At 40.8% G+C, this 21,050-nt stretch overlaps 1 protein-coding gene across 1 annotated transcript in view; it reads right to left on the bottom strand.

The window, feature by feature from the left end:
* Nucleotides 1-23: 23 nt before the first annotated feature.
* The window catches only part of mcm3ap (minichromosome maintenance complex component 3 associated protein), a 43,663-nt gene continuing 22,636 nt past the window's right edge, over nt 24-21,050 (bottom strand). Inside the window, exons 17-28 of the mRNA XM_056289706.1 lie at nt 15,260-15,457; nt 11,209-11,277; nt 10,992-11,126; nt 10,378-10,531; nt 9,663-9,936; nt 4,445-4,542; nt 3,799-4,189; nt 3,058-3,333; nt 2,476-2,605; nt 2,041-2,226; nt 1,287-1,431; nt 24-618 (exon numbers count right to left, since the gene is read on the bottom strand). Of these exons, the coding sequence (XP_056145681.1) occupies nt 451-618; nt 1,287-1,431; nt 2,041-2,226; nt 2,476-2,605; nt 3,058-3,333; nt 3,799-4,189; nt 4,445-4,542; nt 9,663-9,936; nt 10,378-10,531; nt 10,992-11,126; nt 11,209-11,277; nt 15,260-15,457 (2,224 nt within the window). The 3' untranslated portion in view covers nt 24-450. The remainder of the gene's footprint in view (nt 619-1,286; nt 1,432-2,040; nt 2,227-2,475; nt 2,606-3,057; nt 3,334-3,798; nt 4,190-4,444; nt 4,543-9,662; nt 9,937-10,377; nt 10,532-10,991; nt 11,127-11,208; nt 11,278-15,259; nt 15,458-21,050) is intronic.

Below are 21,050 nucleotides of genomic sequence, written 5' to 3' on the forward strand. Positions count from 1 at the left end.
GAAATGGGAAAAAATAATGCGAAAAAAACAAGTTTTATTCATTGATTAACGTAAAACCAAGAAATGTGTCCATGTCTAGTAAAAGCACATAAAATCAAAGCAATTTCTTGTCTATCAGTAATTAATATTTTGACAAATACAAGCAATTACAGCCCCAGAAAATTGGGAATACAAAAAAACCCCAAACCAAACCAAAACAATTTTATCACAATTTTTGCAAATTTAAAAACATTCAGCTGAGAAAAACTAAAACATTAAAAAAACAAAACAAAACAAAAAAGTGAAGGACTTAACTAAAGCTAAAAGTCAGTACAAGTTCTACATAAAAGAATAAAACAAACATTGCAATCAACAGGAGCCAAAATCAATAAATAAAAAGCAAGGTAAAGCTCAGACACCACAAGTTTGGTTTGGGAGATTAAGTTTTTATCTCTACTTAACATTACGCAATCAGTCATCTACAACGCTCAATAGGCCATTCAGCTTCAGTCTGCAGGCCAGTTCCTCCTCTTGACTGGCCATAATCTGTCGTTTAAGTTCCTTCAGCTGACATGCCATCGATACTGGAGTGTTCTTGGGCCAGTCTACTTTCTGTGCAGAATCATCAGGCTTCACTTCCTGGAAAAATCAGATGACGACAAATGCTCAGCTGTCTTTTAAGGGAAACTTAAAATAAATACATATCAAACCTTTTTAATAAGAATAAGGCAAAATTTTGACGGATGCCCCCAGCGAAAATATTTTTTCATGATTTAGTATCTTGCTCAATAACTTCTGGGGGATTCTTGCTGACATGGAATAAGAAACAAGATCCTCTGGTTGAAAATAAATCTCCCCTCTGTTAGTTTACACTGATGGAAACCTACCAAGCTGAGTGGTAGCGGGTAAATATCACACCATTTTCAGTGGAAGATGGCACCATTAACAGACTTCAAAAAAGTTAGCCAGAATTTAGTAAAAGAGTTACACTAGTTTTTTTTCCCCATACCATCATGGATTTCCAAACTGGATGTTAAACCAGTCAAGTTTAGAAATTCAAGATTAAATACTATATTTGACAGTGACATATTAGACTTTGTAGGAATGGTGTTAGTCTGATCATCTTGTGAACTCCCATTACATTAAACAACCCATGGTGCTGTTTTCTTAATTTAGAAAATGTAATGCACAACTGCTTAAACTGTAGTGTAACAGTGCATATATGGCATGATGTACAACTCATATGCTCCAATATTTCACAATACCACATTTGAATGCTTGGGGTGAGATTTATTACCATGTCATACCTGTTGGAGTGGGGAACCTCGAGTCTTGGAAGCCTGTGGCATCAGAGTGGAGACAGACAGTAGAGTGGAGGATGGCATGAAGAGGGACACTGAGAAGTAGTCCAGTGGGTTGGCATTTTGCCAGTGCTGAAGCTGCTCCATACTCCTGTACAGAAATAAATAGTGTTTTGTTGGGGCAAACTGCCATTTCCAATTGGTAGGTGCATCAAAGCGAGCTTATGAAGTGAAATCATGCTATGGTGCATTTGATTGTGGGGGTTATTTTTTCTTGCAACCTGACCAGTCTCTCTTGTTTTCACAGCAGATTACACACTTCTACAAACTCTAGGGCACATAAACTACAGACAGTGTGTCAAAGTGTCCTTGAGCAAGACACTGATCCCTTAACTGCTCCTGGTGAGCAGGTTAGCACCTTGAATGGCAGCCTCTGCCATCAGTGTATTAATGTGTGTGTGAATGGATGAATATGAGGCATACACTGTAAAGCACTTCGAGTGGTCGGTAGACTAGAAAAGCGCTATATAAATGCAGTCCATTTACCATTTATGAGACAAGCCAATTCCTTTTTTGAAAAGGAATTTCTTTAGTCCTCATTTTTAAAAGAGATAAATTACTAAGGTTCTGTCATCAATTTAATGTATGCATCTATACCCTGATTAATAACTCCTCTTTAAAAAGTGACATTAAAAGCAAGATGCCATTCTCTATATAAAATTCCCAATGTGATGAAACCCACTAACAGTTGTACTTGTACCTTTGACTTTGAGCCTTCTCCTCCTCGAAGCTCTGGAGGACATGGAGGGAAAGCAGCTCCTCCGGTGTAGGTGTGTGTGTGATGTCCAATGGAGCTGCTAGGAGTGTATCAGGCTCTGTCAGGCTCTGGAACAGCCTCTGTGTTAAGGATAGATTAGATGAAGGGTCATAACTGGCAGCACCGGCCCTGGGGAGGAGGAGAAAGGTGGAGAAATGTTAAGGAGAGGAGGAACAGAACAATTTTGCAATTACATGTTTAATTTAATGTCACTTGAATGTGTTTTTTTCAAAAATTATATTCCATTGTACATTTCAAAGTCTTTATTGATATGCAAGGGATGGAAAAAAACTTTCTCCAGATAACACAAATGATGGAGAAACATTGACGGTGAAGCCTATGAATGACTATTGTGCTGAGCCCTCTAGTGACTCTTACACTTCTGTCTCCTGCTGTTTCTCCTTGTGTGTACACTTAATGGCCTGGAGCCATTCCTCAGGTGGTTGGAAACCCTTCAGGGACTCTGTGAGGAAGTATACTAGGATTTCCCCATCGTCTGTCATAGCATCTGAGTAAAAAAATTAAAGATGCAGCAATTAAATTTCAATATATCAGTAAAGGTAGGTGAGACATTTTCAACAAGGTAACAAATTTTACATAGGTGAGTGTGTGCAAAAAAAAAACAACTTTTCTATGATCCAGACCACTGGCATTGGGCTTTCCAGTGTTTAGAGCTGATCCTCAAACAATTCGTTATTGCTTAACAGGTAAGGCACTAAAACCATATGATAAAAATGCATGCAGCACTCAGAAATGTTAGATGCTCTGTAAAAAATCTGCGGCCAAATTGCATTTTATATTTACCATGAGTTAGTCAATGTCAAAACAGAAAAAATGGCAAGGTCCAATTTAAATATGGTGGTTGTTAAAAGAAGCCACACATTGGAGTACTCAGGTGGAAGAACAAAGTATGGGTTCTTTATGCAACACTAGCCATCACCAAAAATAACCTTCTCTTACCTTCACAGACAAGTGAACCGGGGCTCCGCCAGTCCTTCAGTTTGTGGTCTATGCATAGCATCAGCACATCGTCCAAGGGGATCTGATGGAATGCCGAACCCCCACTCTCGTCCCTGGCTCCTCCGTTATCCATGGCCACTTGGCTCCATTGGCTCCGGAGTCTGACCCTCTCCAGCAGGTTGTCAAGCCGTGACATCAGGAGGGGTTTGCTGTGACGTGATACTGGGATCTGAGAGGCGTAGCAGTAGATGGAGGAGCAAAGCTGGGACCATGAGGCTGAAAGGATTATAAGGGAAGAGAGAGAAGGAAATACAGAGGGATTAGCTATCTCTTGCTTCAATATTTCATTACTTTTTAAACTCAACAGGCCTTGTTATAAGAAACCGAAATAATTCGATATATACAACGGAACCCTGTTGATCCCAACTCTTCAGTGATTGGGGTCAGTGTAATTAGAGGATACCCAAAGGAAATACTGCAGCAATTCATGATCAAATAAAAAATAAACATGAAGGCAGCCTTGTACAATGTAATTTGCTGCTGATGGAACCTGAGAGCTATCCCCCAAACAGCAAAAAACAAAAGAAACAACAATTTAAAAAACAAAGAAAATCAAATCATATTCTATCCTAACATATTTCACTCATATTCATTGTGATACCTTATTAGCCTGTTAGTCTGATTTCAGACATATGCCTTAAAATAAACCTGTTGAAATGAATTGAAACCTTCCAAGCTGACCAGTGATAGATGGCAGCTTCCATTCTGGGATCTGCAGGCTGAGGATGGCTTTGTGCAGCCAGGCCAGGTGTTGGGCAGAGTTCCAGCCCAGATGGGGCACCAGGTCACGGTGGTCAGGCAGGTAGAACTCCTCTGGTGGCCAGGAGAGGGTGGAGAGGTCCTGGGAGGACACTGTATCTGCCAGATGGGCCACGACAGAATTGTATAGCTGGATGACTGGTGCTGGGTCCTGAGGAGAGAGACCTGCATCTGCCCTTTCCTGGCGATGGGAACAGACCTTGGTGCTAAACTCATGGCTCAAGCCAGCTTCTACGAACTGCACAAGGGTCTGGCAGGAGAGAGGGTGAGGTGGAGGGGCCCGGGCCAGCAGCCAAAGCATAGCCTGGTTTAGCTGAGGACCATCAAAAGACATGAGGGAGAAATGTGAGGGAAAGTGAATAAAATTTTTAAAAATTGCTAATGAACCAGTCAGTGCTGTATTGCATTAAGCAGCTCTTCTCATATACTGTTGCCTAACAGTGTTGCTCAGTGGATAACAGATGTTTGGAAATATGTAATGATGTAAAAAAGACAAGATAAAATAGTTGATAGTGACGGTGGGTCTTCTTTGTGTGTGCGTGCGTGCATGCGTGTATGTGTGTTTTACCTGTTGGGAACCCTGAAGGTCACTGGTGGTCTCTGGTATGTGGAAAAATATGTATTCTGATATCAGACTATCCCCCACCAGTTCCTGCAGCATCAGGGCTAAGCGAGCGGAAAAGGTGTGAAAGAAGTTGGGGTCAATGCTTGCTTAACAACTTACATAACATTTTGATGACATAATGAATCAGTCACAAATGGATCACAACATCGATATTTAAATGCCATTTGCAAATAGTGGTTCTAACGAATAACCCAGGTCAGGTTTATCACAGTTAACATTATTTGGGAATTAACTGATTCGGGTAATTACACCTTCAAAAAGGCAGCCTTAATCTACCAGCAAACAAACTTGATGTTAAATGCTTGAGTTTTTTTTCATTGGTCAATTAAGAAAGATTCCTCATTAGCATTATGATCATGCCCGTACAGATGAAACCTTGGGGAATATACATCTACTTAGAGATGAAGTTATGTGCAGAGACATTAATTGTAAGGACATGAGGCATAGGAGAGATCTCTGCTGCATATATGATGATATTGTTAGTGGTCTGTATCAAGGTAGTAAGCCCTACTACAAATATAAAAATAAGACACATAACATCAGGCCTAGTTGGAACAAGTATGTAGCTTAGTCTCATGAAGAAGCATGTGAAGCCTTTAAATCATGGGCTATGGAAGGCAGACCCAGACAACGGCCTGAGCTTGAACACAAGACGCTCACTAATGCAAAATATAAGTATGCTATTCGCTTCATTTGTAAAAATAAGTAAGCCATGAGGGCATATTCCATGGCTAAGAAGCTGCTAGGAAATAATCCTGCTAATTTTTGGAAAGAAGTGAGAGCTCTCAACAACTATAAAACATCTCTACCATGCACTGTTGATGGTATCTCTGGTACAGACAATATTGCTGAGTTATGGCGACAGCATTATAGTACCTTATTCAACTGTGTCCAAAGTGATCTGTATACGGTGGGCACTATTGAGAGTGATGATTCAATGGGGATCATGTCACACGAGGTGTACCAAGCTATAAACAAGCTGTCTGTTAACAAAGCAAGTGGTTTACATCATGTTACCGCTGAACACCTTAAATATGCCAGTCTGAGGATAGCGCCTCTCCTTGCTATTTGTTTTACTGGCTTTATGACCCATGGCTTGTTACCAGACTCAATGTTGTCTGTACTGTTAGTGCCCGTCATTAAGGACAAAGCTGGTAAAGTATGCGGCCTAGATAACTTCAGGTCTATAGCTCTAGCCAGCATACTGTCAAAAGTACTAGAATGAATCCTGCTGGATAGAGTGCATGAATTTATCAACTCCACAGATAACCAGTTTGGTTTTAACGCTAAACATGGCACTGACTTATGTATATATGCCTTAAAGGAAATTGTAAACAAATATAGAGGCCAAAACTCACTAGTTATGCGTTTTATTGATGCTTCTAAAATTTTTGATAGTGTTAATCATAGGAAGTTGTTCGCTAAATTGAGTCAAAGACCACCAGACTATGCAAGTAAAATGGGGTAATGGCGTTTCAGCCCCATTTGGGGTTAGCAATTGAATCAGGGACACTTTGTAATTTCACTTCATGCACTTGCGTACATGAAATGAAACGAAATGCCGTTTCCCCCAGCCCACAGCAGTACAACACAAAGACAAAAACACATCTAAAAACTACAAGAACACATATATACCCAAACTAACACATATATCCAAAATAAACAAAATAAAAAAATCACTGTCCAAGGGAATGAATGCCAGCCACGATGACTGTCGGAACTGCCAGTCTGCATGGGTTAGCAGTTAGCTTAGCCCACCCCGCTTCCACACCCTGTCAGAACGCCCTTGGCATTTCCTCCTTGGGCGCAGTTCAAAGCAGGGGTCGTGGTCGCCGGGCCCACCAGACAAAGCAGACCAAGCTTTGCAGGGGCGTCCGGGCAGCATAGTAGTGTATTCCGTTGCCTACCAACATGGGGATCAACAGGTCGAATCCCCGTGTTAACTCCGGCTTGGCTGGGGGTCCCTACAGACACAATTGGCTGTGTCTACGGCTAGGAAGTCGGATGTGGGTACACTACCGTTCAAAAGTTTGGGATCACCCAAACAATTTCGTGTTTTCCATGAAAAGTCACACTTATTCACCACCATATGTTGTGAAATGAATAGAAAATAGAGTCAAGACATTGACAAGGTTAGAAATAATGATTTGTATTTGAAATAAGATTTTTTTTACATCAAACTTTGCTTTCGTCAAAGAATCCTCCATTTGCAGCAATTACAGCATTGCAGACCTTTGGCATTCTAGCTGTTAATTTGTTGAGGTAATCTGGAGAAATTGCACCCCACGCTTCCAGAAGCAGCTCCCACAAGTTGGATTGGTTGGATGGGCACTTCTTTGAGCAGATTGAGTTTCTGGAGCATCACATTTGTGGGGTCAATTAAACGCTCAAAATGGCCAGAAAAAGAGAACTTTCATCTGAAACTCGACAGTCTATTCTTGTTCTTAGAAATGAAGGCTATTCCATGCGAGAAATTGCTAAGAAATTGAAGATTTCCTACACCGGTGTGTACTACTCCCTTCAGAGGACAGCACAAACAGGCTCTAACAGGTACTATTTAATGAAGATGCCAGTTGGGGACCTGTGAGGCGTCTGTTTCTCAAACTAGAGACTCTAATGTACTTATCTTCTTGCTCAGTTGTGCAACGCGGCCTCCCACTTCTTTTTCTACTCTGGTTAGAGCCTGTTTGTGCTGTCCTCTGAAGGGAGTAGTACACACCGGTGTAGGAAATCTTCAATTTCTTAGCAATTTCTCGCATGGAATAGCCTTCATTTCTAAGAACAAGAATAGACTGTCGAGTTTCAGATGAAAGTTCTCTTTTTCTGGCCATTTTGAGCGTTTAATTGACCCCACAAATGTGATGCTCCAGAAACTCAATCTGCTCAAAGAAGTGCCCATCCAACCAATCCAACTTGTGGGAGCTGCTTCTGGAAGCGTGGGGTGCAATTTCTCCAGATTACCTCAACAAATTAACAGCTAGAATGCCAAAGGTCTGCAATGCTGTAATTGCTGCAAATGGAGGATTCTTTGACGAAAGCAAAGTTTGATGTAAAAAAAATCTTATTTCAAATACAAATCATTATTTCTAACCTTGTCAATGTCTTGACTCTATTTTCTATTCATTTCACAACATATGGTGGTGAATAAGTGTGACTTTTCATGGAAAACACAAAATTGTTTGGGTGATCCCAAACTTTTGAACGGTAGTGTATGTGTCCTGTTCACTGCACTAGCGCCTCCTCTGGTCAGTCAGGGCACCTGTTCAGGGGGCAGCGGGAACTGGGGGGGAATAGCGTGATCCTCCCACACGCTACGTCCCCCTGGTGAAATTCCTCACTGTCAGGTGAAAAGAAGCGGCTGGCAACTCCACATGTAACGGAGGAGACATGTAAGCCCTCCCTGGATTGGCAGAGGGGGCAGAGCAGCAACTGGGACAGCTAGGAAGGGTGAGGCAATTGGCCAGGCACAATTGGGGAGAAAATAAACGTGGGTAAAAAAAAAAAAAACGATGACGCAGGGAGATACAACACAGGTGCTTGGTGACAGCAGAATAGTCTATCTACGTAACCTTTGTAATTTCCTGACAAATGCTTTCCACTTAAGTCGCAATTTTTCCACACATACACCAATTAACAGGGGCATATATATATATATATATATATATATATATATATAAAACAATTTTTTTATACAGCTTGTGACTGAAAGACTAAAATAATATTTATCAAACCAGCTCAAGGTGAGAACAATTTAGGCTACATAAAAATCCTATAACAGAAACAGGCTCAGCTGTTTGGATTTTTATTCATCAAAAAGCTTAAAACTGGTGCACCCCCCCCCCCATTTTCACAGATAGTTTGTCCCTCCTGCCACTGAAAATAATGGATTAATCCTATTGATGTAGTGCTTTTCTCCTTATCAAAGTAAAACAGCTTGCAGACACAGCGTGATTTGAGCTGCATGCGGTGCTGCATTCAGCACACAACTAAGTTCAGCAAAGTCAAGGACGACAGAGCAAAATAGGTCAAAACTTCTAGCGGGACAAGTTCATCATTACCTTTGTCTTTGTATTTTATAATATTTATATTATTGTATTATTTTATTTTATCTTTTCCTCCATTTTGCCTTCCATGTTGCCTAATTTCTATTGGCCATGTGGGGAAGCTCCCGCAAGCCATTGGAAATGATGGGTTTCAGACTGAGTGCAGTGGTGCCGTTGCCGTGTGAAGGGGCCTTAACACCGGCGATTGTCTGATCAATGCGAATTTGGTCGGACAAGAGCATATCGAGTCAAGTCAATTTTATTTGTACAGCCCAATATGACAAATTTGCCTCAAGGGGCTTTGCAGAAATACAACATCCTGTCTAGACCCTCACATTCGATAAGGAACAACTCCATAAAAACCCCTTTAACAGGGAGGAAAAAAATGGGGTGAAACCTGAGGGAGAGCAACCGAGGAGGGATCCCTCTCTCAAAACAGAGACCACAGGCAACAGGTTTCAAGACACTGTAATTACAGTACTACACCACCATGCATAAAAGAAAATCCCCCATCAACCTAACCACCTATGAGCATATATATTTAGGCTCAATCTACCAACCAATCGACCGGGAGACTACAGCCCTCCTTTTAGGGCTGTAAAAGTAGGGCTTTCTCTTTATTTAAAAAGAAAATAGCCCAAACAGCCTGTTTCAAGCAAAGGATTAACAGAGGGGCTTCAAAATGGCCAGTATAAATTAAATTACGATTTTTTTTTTTTAACTGTGAATCATGCAAAGCTACTCTAGTGGAGCCCCAGAATAAAAATAGAGCTGCAATGAGTACGATATGGCCACGTTAAAGCTTCCTAGTAGAGCAGTTGTTCAGGCTCAAGCAAAGACCTTCCGTACTGCTATATTTCTTAAATTTCTATTTTATAATTTTAAATATGGAACTTACTACCTTTGAATACTTTTAAAAACCTTTTAGATGTAATACATCTAAAAGGTTTTTAAAACGTGTTTGACCCACCAAGTCAAATTCCAGGTATGTGCAAACACGACTACTTCAGCCTGGTTTTAGGGCTTGGATGCAGATACCAGTAATAGTGTACTACCATATATAGAAGCTCATGCTATATCATTGTGTATTCGTTGGGAATGCTGACTTCTCACAATACCTTCTTCAAGTTTCTGTATATTGTTCGGGTCTGTGTTGGCAGGTCCGGGCATCAGTATGACCAGGGGCAGTGGGCAATGCCAGGGGCTTGCCTGCTGGAGTTGTTTCAGCTGCAGCAGGGCTGAGAGAAGAGGCACATCCTTGTCCTCATGTCTGACTTCAGGGGCAAGGGCAGGCATAGCGGGGAGCAGCATAAGCAGGGCCCCTGTGCCTTGGAGCTCACAGCACTCCTCCAGCTTGGACAGGCCTTCCTCTGTCAGAGGGCCATGGGCCACCTGAGACATCACCAAGGAAGACTCTTTTATAAAATATTGGCTTGTATTGTACCAAGATGTAAAAGTAGCATTCACATACACCAGAGAACAGTAATTCATAGGTACTGTTGGTTGTTTTACTGGCTTAATTCTTCACAAGACTGAATATCTCAAAAAACCAGTTGGGAAAGGCATTTTAAAAGCTACATTCAATCAAAATTTTGCTGATGGTGTGTGGCAACCTTCCCTTATATACAAGTTTCAAACAACAATTTTATATCTATATAAAACAACCACTGAGGTTCAGTTTTACCCATCATCTGAAATAAAGCCGAACTCATTATATACACTTTTCTCAAGGTCAAGGTTATAAGCATTTTTTAAAGTCAAAATGACCACTATGTAAACTTATCCACAACAATCCTGTAACAATCCCCTGTATTAAGTGCCTCTCAGTCCAACCTTGATGCTGATGTGGACTTTGTGTGTGCGTTGTCTGTTCTCCTGGAGTACACTGGTGACATAGAGTGTCTGCAGTGAGCCATCTGGCTGCTTCTTCCCGACTTCTGACCCTTCATTACCACCAAACTTTGCTTCCAGCCAGTCTGATAGGACCCTGGGTACAGTAGGCAGTAAGAGGACACAGCCATAGCATCAGAAGTTCTGAAAGGACCGGATGGCAAATTAATATGTTTTCCTTCCAATCCGATACCTAGTCAGTGGCCAAAGCACTGGCACATCACTGAAGCTTTTGCAGCATTACAATTTCTGTGTTCATCGGTGTGAATGCAGACTGAAAGAATGCAAATATTGGCTGCAAGCTAACGACTCTAATGAAGCTATCATATACACGTTTGCTTCAGCTGAGCTTAAGTAGTAAGACAGTTCGTTCAAAATTAGTAAGATCTAACCAAATTTACACCTGATCACCACATCACTCAATAAACAATTTGATACTTTCTAAGGAGGCTCATTTATGGATAGTTTTCACTTAAATCAAACTAAGGGTAATAAAAACATCCTCTGGTGAAAACTGGTGGTACTGGCATTTGTCATTTCGGAACCGAGTTGCTTACTTGTCTGCCAGGCTGGCTACACTCTCGTGGTCGTTGGGCAACAGGAGGGCAGCCTTCCAGAAGATTCGATCCGGGGGGTTGGGAATATTCTCTGCCACCAGTGCTGGTAAATCCAGTGGTGCCCACACTGACTCACTGTGATCAACATCAAAATAGGTTAAAATGCTTTTTTTCATTACGGGGAACAGAGACAGATATTTGCTCATTTTACACTTACTCCAAAAGTCTCTGATAGTAGTAGTGGACTCTCATCTGGTGAAGCACTTCTTGTCTCATCTTCAGTGACCTGTGAACAAAGTATTAAACCACTGACATAAATGGTCTCAGGGAGACAACAGGTTTAGAGACACTGAAATTAGAGCACTACACAGCTGTGCATAAAAAGAAAAAAGAAATTAAAAAAAATCAAGTAAGAACCTATGAACATATATATATTTTCTCCAGCATCCAAATTATTAATTTACCTTAAACCCAAGATTGAAAACAACCTGACATTTAGGTGAAGAAAACATTTATCAAAGGCTGTCAACAAACAACATATGCATATTATAGAGTTAAAGCAAGCTTCTTATTTACCAATAACATTACAGGGCTCCAGGCAAAAAATAAAATAAAAAAATCTAGGAGCCATACCCAAAATATTTAGGAGCCAAATCAAATTTTCAGGGGCCAAGATATAGTGATGTCATATGCTACATTGTTAAAGGGCTGCCTCACACTGGCTTTTCTTTCCCCTCTGTACTGTCTGCCTTTGTTTGCTCTGCCTTCTATAGTGTACACCAGCATTTCCCAAACCTCTCATGGAGGACCACATGTCCTGCATGTTTTAGCGCTTTCCCTGCTCCAACACAGCTGATTTAGGTCAGTTTGTTATTAAGCAGCTTTAGGAGTTCATAAGAGTTGATCATTTGAATCAGCTGTGCTGGAGCAGGGCAAGATCTAAAACATGCAGGACAAGTGGTCCTCCAGGAGAGATTTGGGAAACACTGGATGTATTCCTTACATGCACAATATGTGCAATGTTCAATATACTGCAATCATATAACCATAAATACATAAATGTCCAGTCTTCTTTTATTTATTTTTCACTTTTTTATTCAACTATGTATAATTAGTTGTTTCCTGCTTAAGGCTCAGAGTCCATATCTCTCACCACTGGCCAGTCAGTGTAGTCAGGTCTGTGCCTTCTTTTGCTTGCAGACAACCAGCACTTCAGACTGGGCTCTGGGTCAAACTGCTCAAGTGAGGGGCCCTCTGTACTGATCCTCACCAAGTCTTCCAGTGTTTAACACTTACGGAACTGCACACGTTTGACTTGATTCTATTCTGTGCGGAGAATCCTCTTTTGCACTATGCTGCAGATATGGGAAGCACCAGCATAATTTCAACTAAGTGAAGAATGTTCTTAAAATCTGTGCAGAATGGCTCCTTTCTTAGCATGACTTTCCATAACTCAAGTGTTATGTATTATCCATGAACTGACCTTTCACTAATGTTTTCAGCATTCTCCATTCCCTTTGGACAGTTGTACCATTGCATCCACTGTTTGTCAAGAGCTCTCTGTACCAATTCACTAATGTGTCAATCCGCTCCTCACCATAGATAACAAAATTTTCTGACAACGCATCATGACAGAACACTGACAAGGACCTGATGACTTCTAATCCCTTTGAATGTCCTTTCTCTGCAACATTCATCAGCAGGTTTCCAAATCTTCTCTCTAGTTCTTTAACAGTAATATCAATGGCTATATCAATGACTGCATTCAGATCATTTGTGAATGTGGCATGACTTTGGGGGCCCTTACTTACAGCTCTCCGCCTCTTGCTTACTGACAGAACCTCCTGCATCTCTGTACCTTCAGAATCTTTCCCTATGTGCTTTAAGAATTCCTGGAGCTTCCCTTCTCTCGGTGGCTGTACCTTCAACTTTTTTTTGTTGTTGTATTCTTTCCCCCCTTTTCTCCCCAATTGTACTTGGCCAATTACCCTATTTTCTGAGCCATCCCAGTCGCTGCTCCATCCCCTCTGCCGAGCCGGGAAGGGCTGCAGACTACCACATGCCTCCTCTGATACATGTGGAGTCGCCAGCCGCTTCTTTTCACCTGACAGTGAGGAGTTTCGCCAGGGGGATGTATCGCATGGGAGGATCACGATTCGAACCAGCGAGCCCCGTGTTGGTAGGCAACAGAATAGACCACCATGCTACCCAGACGCCCCCTACCTTCAACTTTTTAACCATCTCCAGACAACTCTCAACAGCTGCAACTGCTTGTGGGTGGATCAGAGAATTTCTCTGAAGTGTAAGGCTGAGTTTTGAGACCTCTGAAAAAAGATCACGCAAAAAGTGACAGAAGGCAACAAAAGACAGGCTTTCTATTTGCAGCACAATGTGCTTGGCCCTTTGGATGTGGCTGCAAGGTGCTCCATGTGATGATGCACAGCAGTGTATTGCCCCTGCCCTGTTGCATTATTTGAAGGAAAACCAAGAGTGCCCGATACATGTCTGGAAGCCAGCACTGAGTTTTAACAGCCAAAGGCTTTTGTACTGGACAGCCCAATTCTGCACCTACTGTCTTCAGTTCTCGCTTGCTTTTAGGACTGAAGTGATGTTTTCCACACAAGCTGCAAAAGGTCATAGACTTTCTCAATCACTGACACTGACCTTTGAGTGCTTAGCATTGCCAGTTCCAGATGATGAGGTAGACAGTAGAAAGACAGGATATGCTCACCTATATCGCCTCTGAAACGTGCCCCTATTCCCCCTGTTGTACCCATGTTAATGCTTGCACCATCCTCCCCGAAAGCACTCATTTTGTGTACCCACTAGTTTGGATTGGGTGGATCTGCATTTTCAAGCAGCGACTTGATAGTATTTCGGGTTCCTTCTGCATGACTGTGATCAAGTTTGGCCAACTCTACTTGACGGGTCACAGCTGCTACATCAGATAAGTGCCTACAGTGTACAATAACTGTCTTTTCCTGAGATATCCATTCCACAATTAGTTATAACAGAGATGTAATTTGCCTTTAAAGCCTCCTCCAGCACACTGCTTTTTAATCTATCTGCAATGCAACCTACAAACTCTGCACATGCTGTATCATTATCATATGTCTTTGACACATCCATGCCATTCTTCATCAATAGAATCTGAGAGCTAAACTTTGTGAATGGTATTTCTTCCAATGCAAACATGTAGGTTGCATTGAATTTTATTTTCAATTCCCTCATCTCTTTTTCTGTGACTTTATCACTAGCACGTTGCACTGCTTTCACTATTGGCGTGGCACAAGGGGCAGACCGAGCAATGATACAACCCCTGGCGTTCTTATTCTTTTTTTACAGTCACCATGCTTCTTCACAGTTTGATTTGAACCGGTAATGAACTCTGTTTTACCAGCAATCTCTTGTCCTACTTGAGCACAAAATGTGCAGTACATTTTCCCCTTGTCATAACATAACCAGGCGAACTCTTGTAGCCAAGCTGTCTTGTAGGGATGGGAGCCGCAGGGACGGGAGAGGAAGACTCCACTTGCTGTGCTTGGTTATCATCATCTGTAAAGGACTACATACTGATTGAATCGGGCTGGGATGACTCAAATGTCACTTGAGAACTTTCATTGGTCGAGTTGGTCTCGACATTGTCAGCATCTGATGTAGAGGAGGCTAGGTTTGGACAGGCATGGAGTGAGAAAAAGTCTGATATTTTTCATTTGCACATTTTGTTTACCTGCCAGCCGGCTAATGATGCAGTTAGCTACATCTAACGTCTAAATTCAAACTATCGAACTAAACTACATTAAACTAAATCAAACACCGTTCATAAAGTTAACACTTCAAATTTTTAATATGATAAACGTGACATTAAACTATCTTCAACCACTGTTTCTGTTCATTTGTACAGCCGACGCTTCAACCACTACAGGAAAGGAGTGCAGAGAAGTTTATGTATTGGAAACCGTACAGGAGCTCACACGATAGGTCAGGTAGACGCAGGTGCAAGAGAAGATGAGAGTTCAGTACACAAAATAAACGTATGGCCATTTCTATTTTTTTTTTTTTTGCTTTGTGGGTAATGGTGGCCACTGGCGACTGGCAGGAAAAAAAAGTTAGTCGCATTGGCGACCATTTTAGTCGCCATCTGGAGCCCTGCATTAAATCAATTCTCAAAACACAACAGTAAAAATATCCATTATCCACATTATCCGTATCTAGCAGTCATTCCGCTTTGAGAGGAGTCATTTGGTTTGAAATTGAGATGGAGATACCTGGTGCTGGAGACGGCAAGGGTGCCAGTGTTACCCAGGTTGACCACACCTCGGCTAAGATCTTCCAGCGAGGGCTGTGAGGGGGCGCTGGGGGCCAGTGCTTTCAGTTTGAAGCGAGGGTCCACACAGCATGGAGCAGCAGGGAAACCTCTCATCTGCCTCTTCAGCTGCCGACGCACCGCTACTACATCACGCCACCTGCGGAGGAGTAAAAAAAGAGGAAACCAATGGAAGAGAAAGGCAATTAAATATAGATTCTGCTACCAATTGTCAGTGGTACATAGAACCTGCAAATCATTGCATTTGGCTGAACATGCATGATAGGAGTAGCAGCTTGATCCTTCTGCTGTGGGGAGAAACCCTTAAAAATGAGCCGATTCACTACTTAATTCTAAATAATTGACACAAATTGTTTAAAACTAAAAACTGCAATGTCCACTCTAAGAAAAGACGCAGAAAAGAGAGGGAAAATTACCAAAAAAGAAGATAAACGAGACCAAATGGACGAGTCGTCACACACAGGTGAAGTATGCACTGAAGACATCAACATGGCGGTAGTACTTACAATTTTCCCATGGAAGGAACACACGGATGCCTCTCAAGACATGAACGCTACCTTATCTAGGGTGGAATCCACCCTCAGTGATTTGCTGGAACGTACAACAAAACTAGAACAAGAAGTAGCCAATGTTGAACAGAGTGAGCGATACGGAGGATAAAGCACCCGATATGGGCGAGTCATTCACTATTTACTTCATAGAGAAGCAAAACCATCGGCCAAGTGTGAAGACCTTGAGTCCAGAGCATGACAGAACAATCTGCGCATATATAGGGAGAAAGAGGGCGAGGAAAGGAAGGATATGATTAACTTCATAACCAAGTTGATGCGCACCTCACTTGAATTACAGGAAGATTTGGATCTGTGTGTGGAGAGAGCGCATCGCTCATTGACCATGAGATCCTGCCCCTCCAAGATCCATTATTGTCAGATTTTCTGATTACAAGAGTTAAAGATATGATACTTCAATAAGCCTGGAAAAAACGAGGGGTAACATACCAAGGACAGAAAATCTTTTTTGATCACGATTACATGTCGGACGTACGGAGGAAATGCAAGCAGGTACAGGAGGTGATAAAACAACTTAAAGATAAAAAAGCCCAATCATCGTTCCTGCCCAGCTGAAAATCCATCTGGAATCCAGCGTGAAGACGTTTATGACCCTCACGGATGCGGCCCCCACCCTCAAGCAGATTGGAATTCATGTTAAGGTGGATGATCGGGAGATTCTCTAGAAGGAACTATTGCACAATTCTTTGGTCATGGCATCGACATCAAATAGAGCAGGCAATTCAAAGATGACAAATGCGGACTTGCAGATTTTTGTTGAAGGTGAAAAATTAATATCAAATAACTCTGAGATGTAAGTAGACTTTATACAACAAACTTAAATAGGACTTGTTATAAACCAGGCTCATATGGTTGTTTCCTTTGCTTTTACTGTATTGGCTGGTTCATACAAATGGAGAAAGAAAAAAACACATACATACACACACACACACACACACACACACACAAATAATATGGGTTCTCCCTTTAAAGAATGAAGGGTTAAGATAATGTAATTTTGTTTTATTTTGCTATAGCGTACTGGCAACTTTAGGTAGTTGTGGTAGCACTGTGTGTGTTTCCCCGGAGAGATTATAGTCACAACTCCCCGTCTTTATAGAAACTGAGAAACTGGTTAGCATATTTGTTCAATCAGTTGGGTGTTTGGAAGTCAGTTCTAGTTTTTTTCTTATGTATAAGTTCTTGTTTATGCTTATTTCTATGATTCTATTAGACATGCAGTCATATGTTGTGTCTCAGATACTTTACTTTGCATTGTGTGGAAATTGAGATTTGGGTTGACACAAAGATTGAAGGAAAATATTAAAATTTTCGCCATACATACATGAACAATTTTATCATAGCCACCTATAATGTACGTCGATCGAATCATCCTATTAAAAGAAAAAAAAAAAATAGTCAGCTAAAGAAACTGCAATGTTCAATTGACTTCTTACAGGAAACTCACCTATCAGAAGGAGAACAAAAAAATTAAGAAGGGAATGGGTAAACCAAGTACATAGTGCTTCATTTGGGGAAAAAAGGGGAGTAGCAATCTTAATTAATAGGACACTAGCCTTTTCTTCAGGAAAATTCATCCAGGATAAACAGGAGAGGTTTGTCATGATAGTAGGCACAATAGGGGAGGTGAAGGTGTCTATTTTGAACCTGTATGCCCCAAATGAATATGATCAGAATTTCTTCAAGGAAATTGCAAATATCATTGCTGATAATGCTAAGGGCATGCTAGTAGTTGGGGGAGACATTAATGCTGTTCAAGATGGAAGATTAGATAAAACACCGTCAGAAGGAGGACTCCAAACTAAAAAACAAAACAAAACACTTAACATGATTTCAGAACTAGGACTTGTTGACCCTTGAGCTCTAAAAACCCTAAAGGGACCCTAAGTCCCCCCCCCCCCCCCCAATGTTCATCATAGTTATTCCAGGATTGAGTGTTTTTTTCGTTCCCAACAGCATATGTATAAAGTAATTGATTGCTATATTGAACCAATAACACTGAGTGACCGTGCACCTGTCATGTTAAACATAGGTTTAAGTAAAGAAAATTTCTTCAGATACTGGAGACTTGATGTCTCGTTACTCACCAATACTACAGCAGTAGGGCAAGATCTAAAACAGAACTTAAAAGAATACTTTTGAGATAAATGATAATGGAGAGGTAACACAATCAATCCCATGGGGAGGGTGATCCAGATTGCACTGACTAAAGAAAATACGACTGGAAGAGCAAATGAAGCTAGAAAATAGAATAAAGCAATTAGAAATAGAACATAAAACTATGGGTACACATAACACCCTACTAGAACTAAAAGAAACTAGGAAGGCATTGGATAAGTTTTCCAGAGATACTATGAGATGGGGAACAGAGCCAGTCACTTGTTAGCTTTCCAACTCCGTAAAGTCCAGGCTAATCGTGTGGTTCCCAAGATTATACATCCCATATTAAATAAAAAAATTGTATTGCATCCAAAAGAAATTGTCTATGCTTCTGCATTATTCTATAAAAATCCATAAAAAGAACCTAAATCAAAAACAATAAATGACAAATCTCAGGCCTTTCTTGCCAACTTACACTTTCCATCATTATCAAAAGATGCAGGAGTGCAAATGATATCAGATGTTAAAGAAACTGAAGTATGGGAGGCCATAAAAATAAAAAATAAAAAATTCGCCAGGGGTAGATGGACTTCCTGGTAAGTTCTATAAATGCTTCATAGATGATTTGATACCAGTATTAACCAAAGTTTTTAATTATGCCCTCTCCAAAGGTGACCCACCAAATACATGGTCAGAAGCCATTATATCAGTGATCCACAAACAAGGTAAAGACCCGACATTCCTGTGAGGGGTATAGACCCATTAGTTTGCTATGTAACGACCAAAAGTAACTGACCAATATCCTGGCAAAAAGGATGTAAAAAATTATTGCAAAATTGATTAATCCGGATCAGACAGGCTTTATCCCCGGCAGACAAGGAGCTAATAATATAAGGAGAATACGTAATGTTATATCATGTGCCGAGAAAAATATACAAAATTCTATGCTAATCAGTTTTGATGCACAGAAAGCATTCGATATCGTGAATCGGTAATTTTTGTATAAAATGCTAGCTGCTATGGGATTCCACCCAATGTTGGTGGAGTGGGTAAGAGTTATATATACAAATCCAAAGTCACGCGTTAGAGTGAACAGATACTGTTCAGATTTATTTCACCTTGAGAGGGGGTGTTCGTCAGGGAGATTGTTTCAGTCCTTTGCTCTTTGCCATAAATACTGAACCTCTTGTAGCATTAATAAGACAAAACAATAGTATTAAAGGTATAAAAGATGAAGGTAAAACAGAACACAAGCTCTCGCTCTGCGTGGACGACATATTGGCTTATATTGGCAAACCAGTTTTCTCTATCCCTGCATTTTTAAGAAATTCAAATAAATATGGAGAACTTTCAGGTTTTCAAATCAACCAATCAAAGTATGAGGCAATGATGTTGGTGGGGCACTGGCCTGCACAACTAGCAGGAAGATTCAAATTCCACTGGTCTAACCAAGGGTTCAGATACCTAGGAATCATCTTAACTTCTGACACACCACAGTTATTCAAGGCCGACTATGGGAAACTGATGGGTGAAATAAAAACTGACCTTACAAGATGGGACGTTCTCCCCTTAGCCCTAATCGGGCAAGTGGAAACCATACGAATGAACATATTGCCAAGGCTGCTCTTTATGTTCCAATCTCTACCCCTTGAGGTCCCCATTTCTACATTTAAAACAATTAACAAATGGTTATCTAAATTTATATGGCAGACCCAGAATTAAATTTAAAAGAATTCTATGCTCAAAAGAAAATGGGGGGCTAGATTTACCTAACCTGGAAAAAACATTATTGGGCAGCCCAGCTCAGATCAATCGTTGCATGGATATCTCAAGATAAAGATACTATATGGGTTGGGAATGGAACAGAGTGATTGTCCAAATGTGCCCTTAGACACAATCCCATTTATGAATCACCATACCTGGAGAATAAATGAAATTAGCAATCAATGGGTAAAAACCACTTTAAAAATACGGTCAAATGTGAGAAAGAAGTTAACACTCCCTATGTCAATATCTAGAGTAATGAAGATTGCCCTGTGATGGCCTTGCAGCCTGTCCAGGGTGTCTCCTGGCCTGCCGCCCAATGACTGTTGGGATAGGCTCCAGCATCCCTGTGACCCTGAGAGCAGGATAAGTGGTTTGGATATGGATGGATGGATGAAGATTGCACATAATATTGACTTTCTCCCATCCAAATTAGACGCAGGGTTCAAAAAACGGGAAGAAAAAGGTTTAATCATGTTGGGTCAGTTATTTGAAGGAGGAGTCCTGATGTCCTTTGGACAGCTTCAGTGTAAATACAACCTCCCAGCCCATGACTTTTTTAGATACTTACAGTTGAGACATTACTTAAAGGAACATGAAGAATAGAATAAACTATGTACTCCACCATCTAATATAGAACATTTCTTTATGTTAACTATTAAAGGGACTATTAAAAAGAAGATTATATCGCACATATATAGGATATTACAAGAAGAATTAATGGATAGCAGTTTGGATATCAAGGATAAATGGGAACTGGAGATGAACACCATAATATCAAATAAAAACTGGGAATTATCATGCAGAGGACATAAAATAACAAAAAGCCCCATTTGGAAGGAATTTGAATGGAAAGTTAAGATGAGATTTTTCAGGACCCTTCTTGTCATATCAGAATTTGGTGGCAACTCGGATCAGTGCTGGAGGGGCTGTAGCCTGATAGGAGACCATACACACATATTTTGGGACTGTCCAAAACTATCGGAATATTGGCAAAATTTACAAAATGAAATTCAAAATATGTTTAGATACAGAACTGCACTTACAACCATCTTGCTATTTATTAGGAATACTACCAGAAGATGCAGAAGACAAAAAACAGACATTACTATTGAGAGTCCTTCTTCTAATTGCTAAGAAGATGATCACAGTCTCCTGGCTGAGGCCACAGCCCCCCACGGTAACAAAATGGAGGGGGAAGGTTAAGGATATTTATCACATGAAAAACATAGCTGCAAGGCTACAATTTAAAACAGATATATTTTTGACTAAAAGGTCCCCAATTATTTCATATTTTCT

Source organism: Lampris incognitus, chromosome 11 (genome assembly GCF_029633865.1).
Source record: "Lampris incognitus isolate fLamInc1 chromosome 11, fLamInc1.hap2, whole genome shotgun sequence".
Taxonomy (NCBI): domain Eukaryota; kingdom Metazoa; phylum Chordata; class Actinopteri; order Lampriformes; family Lampridae; genus Lampris; species Lampris incognitus.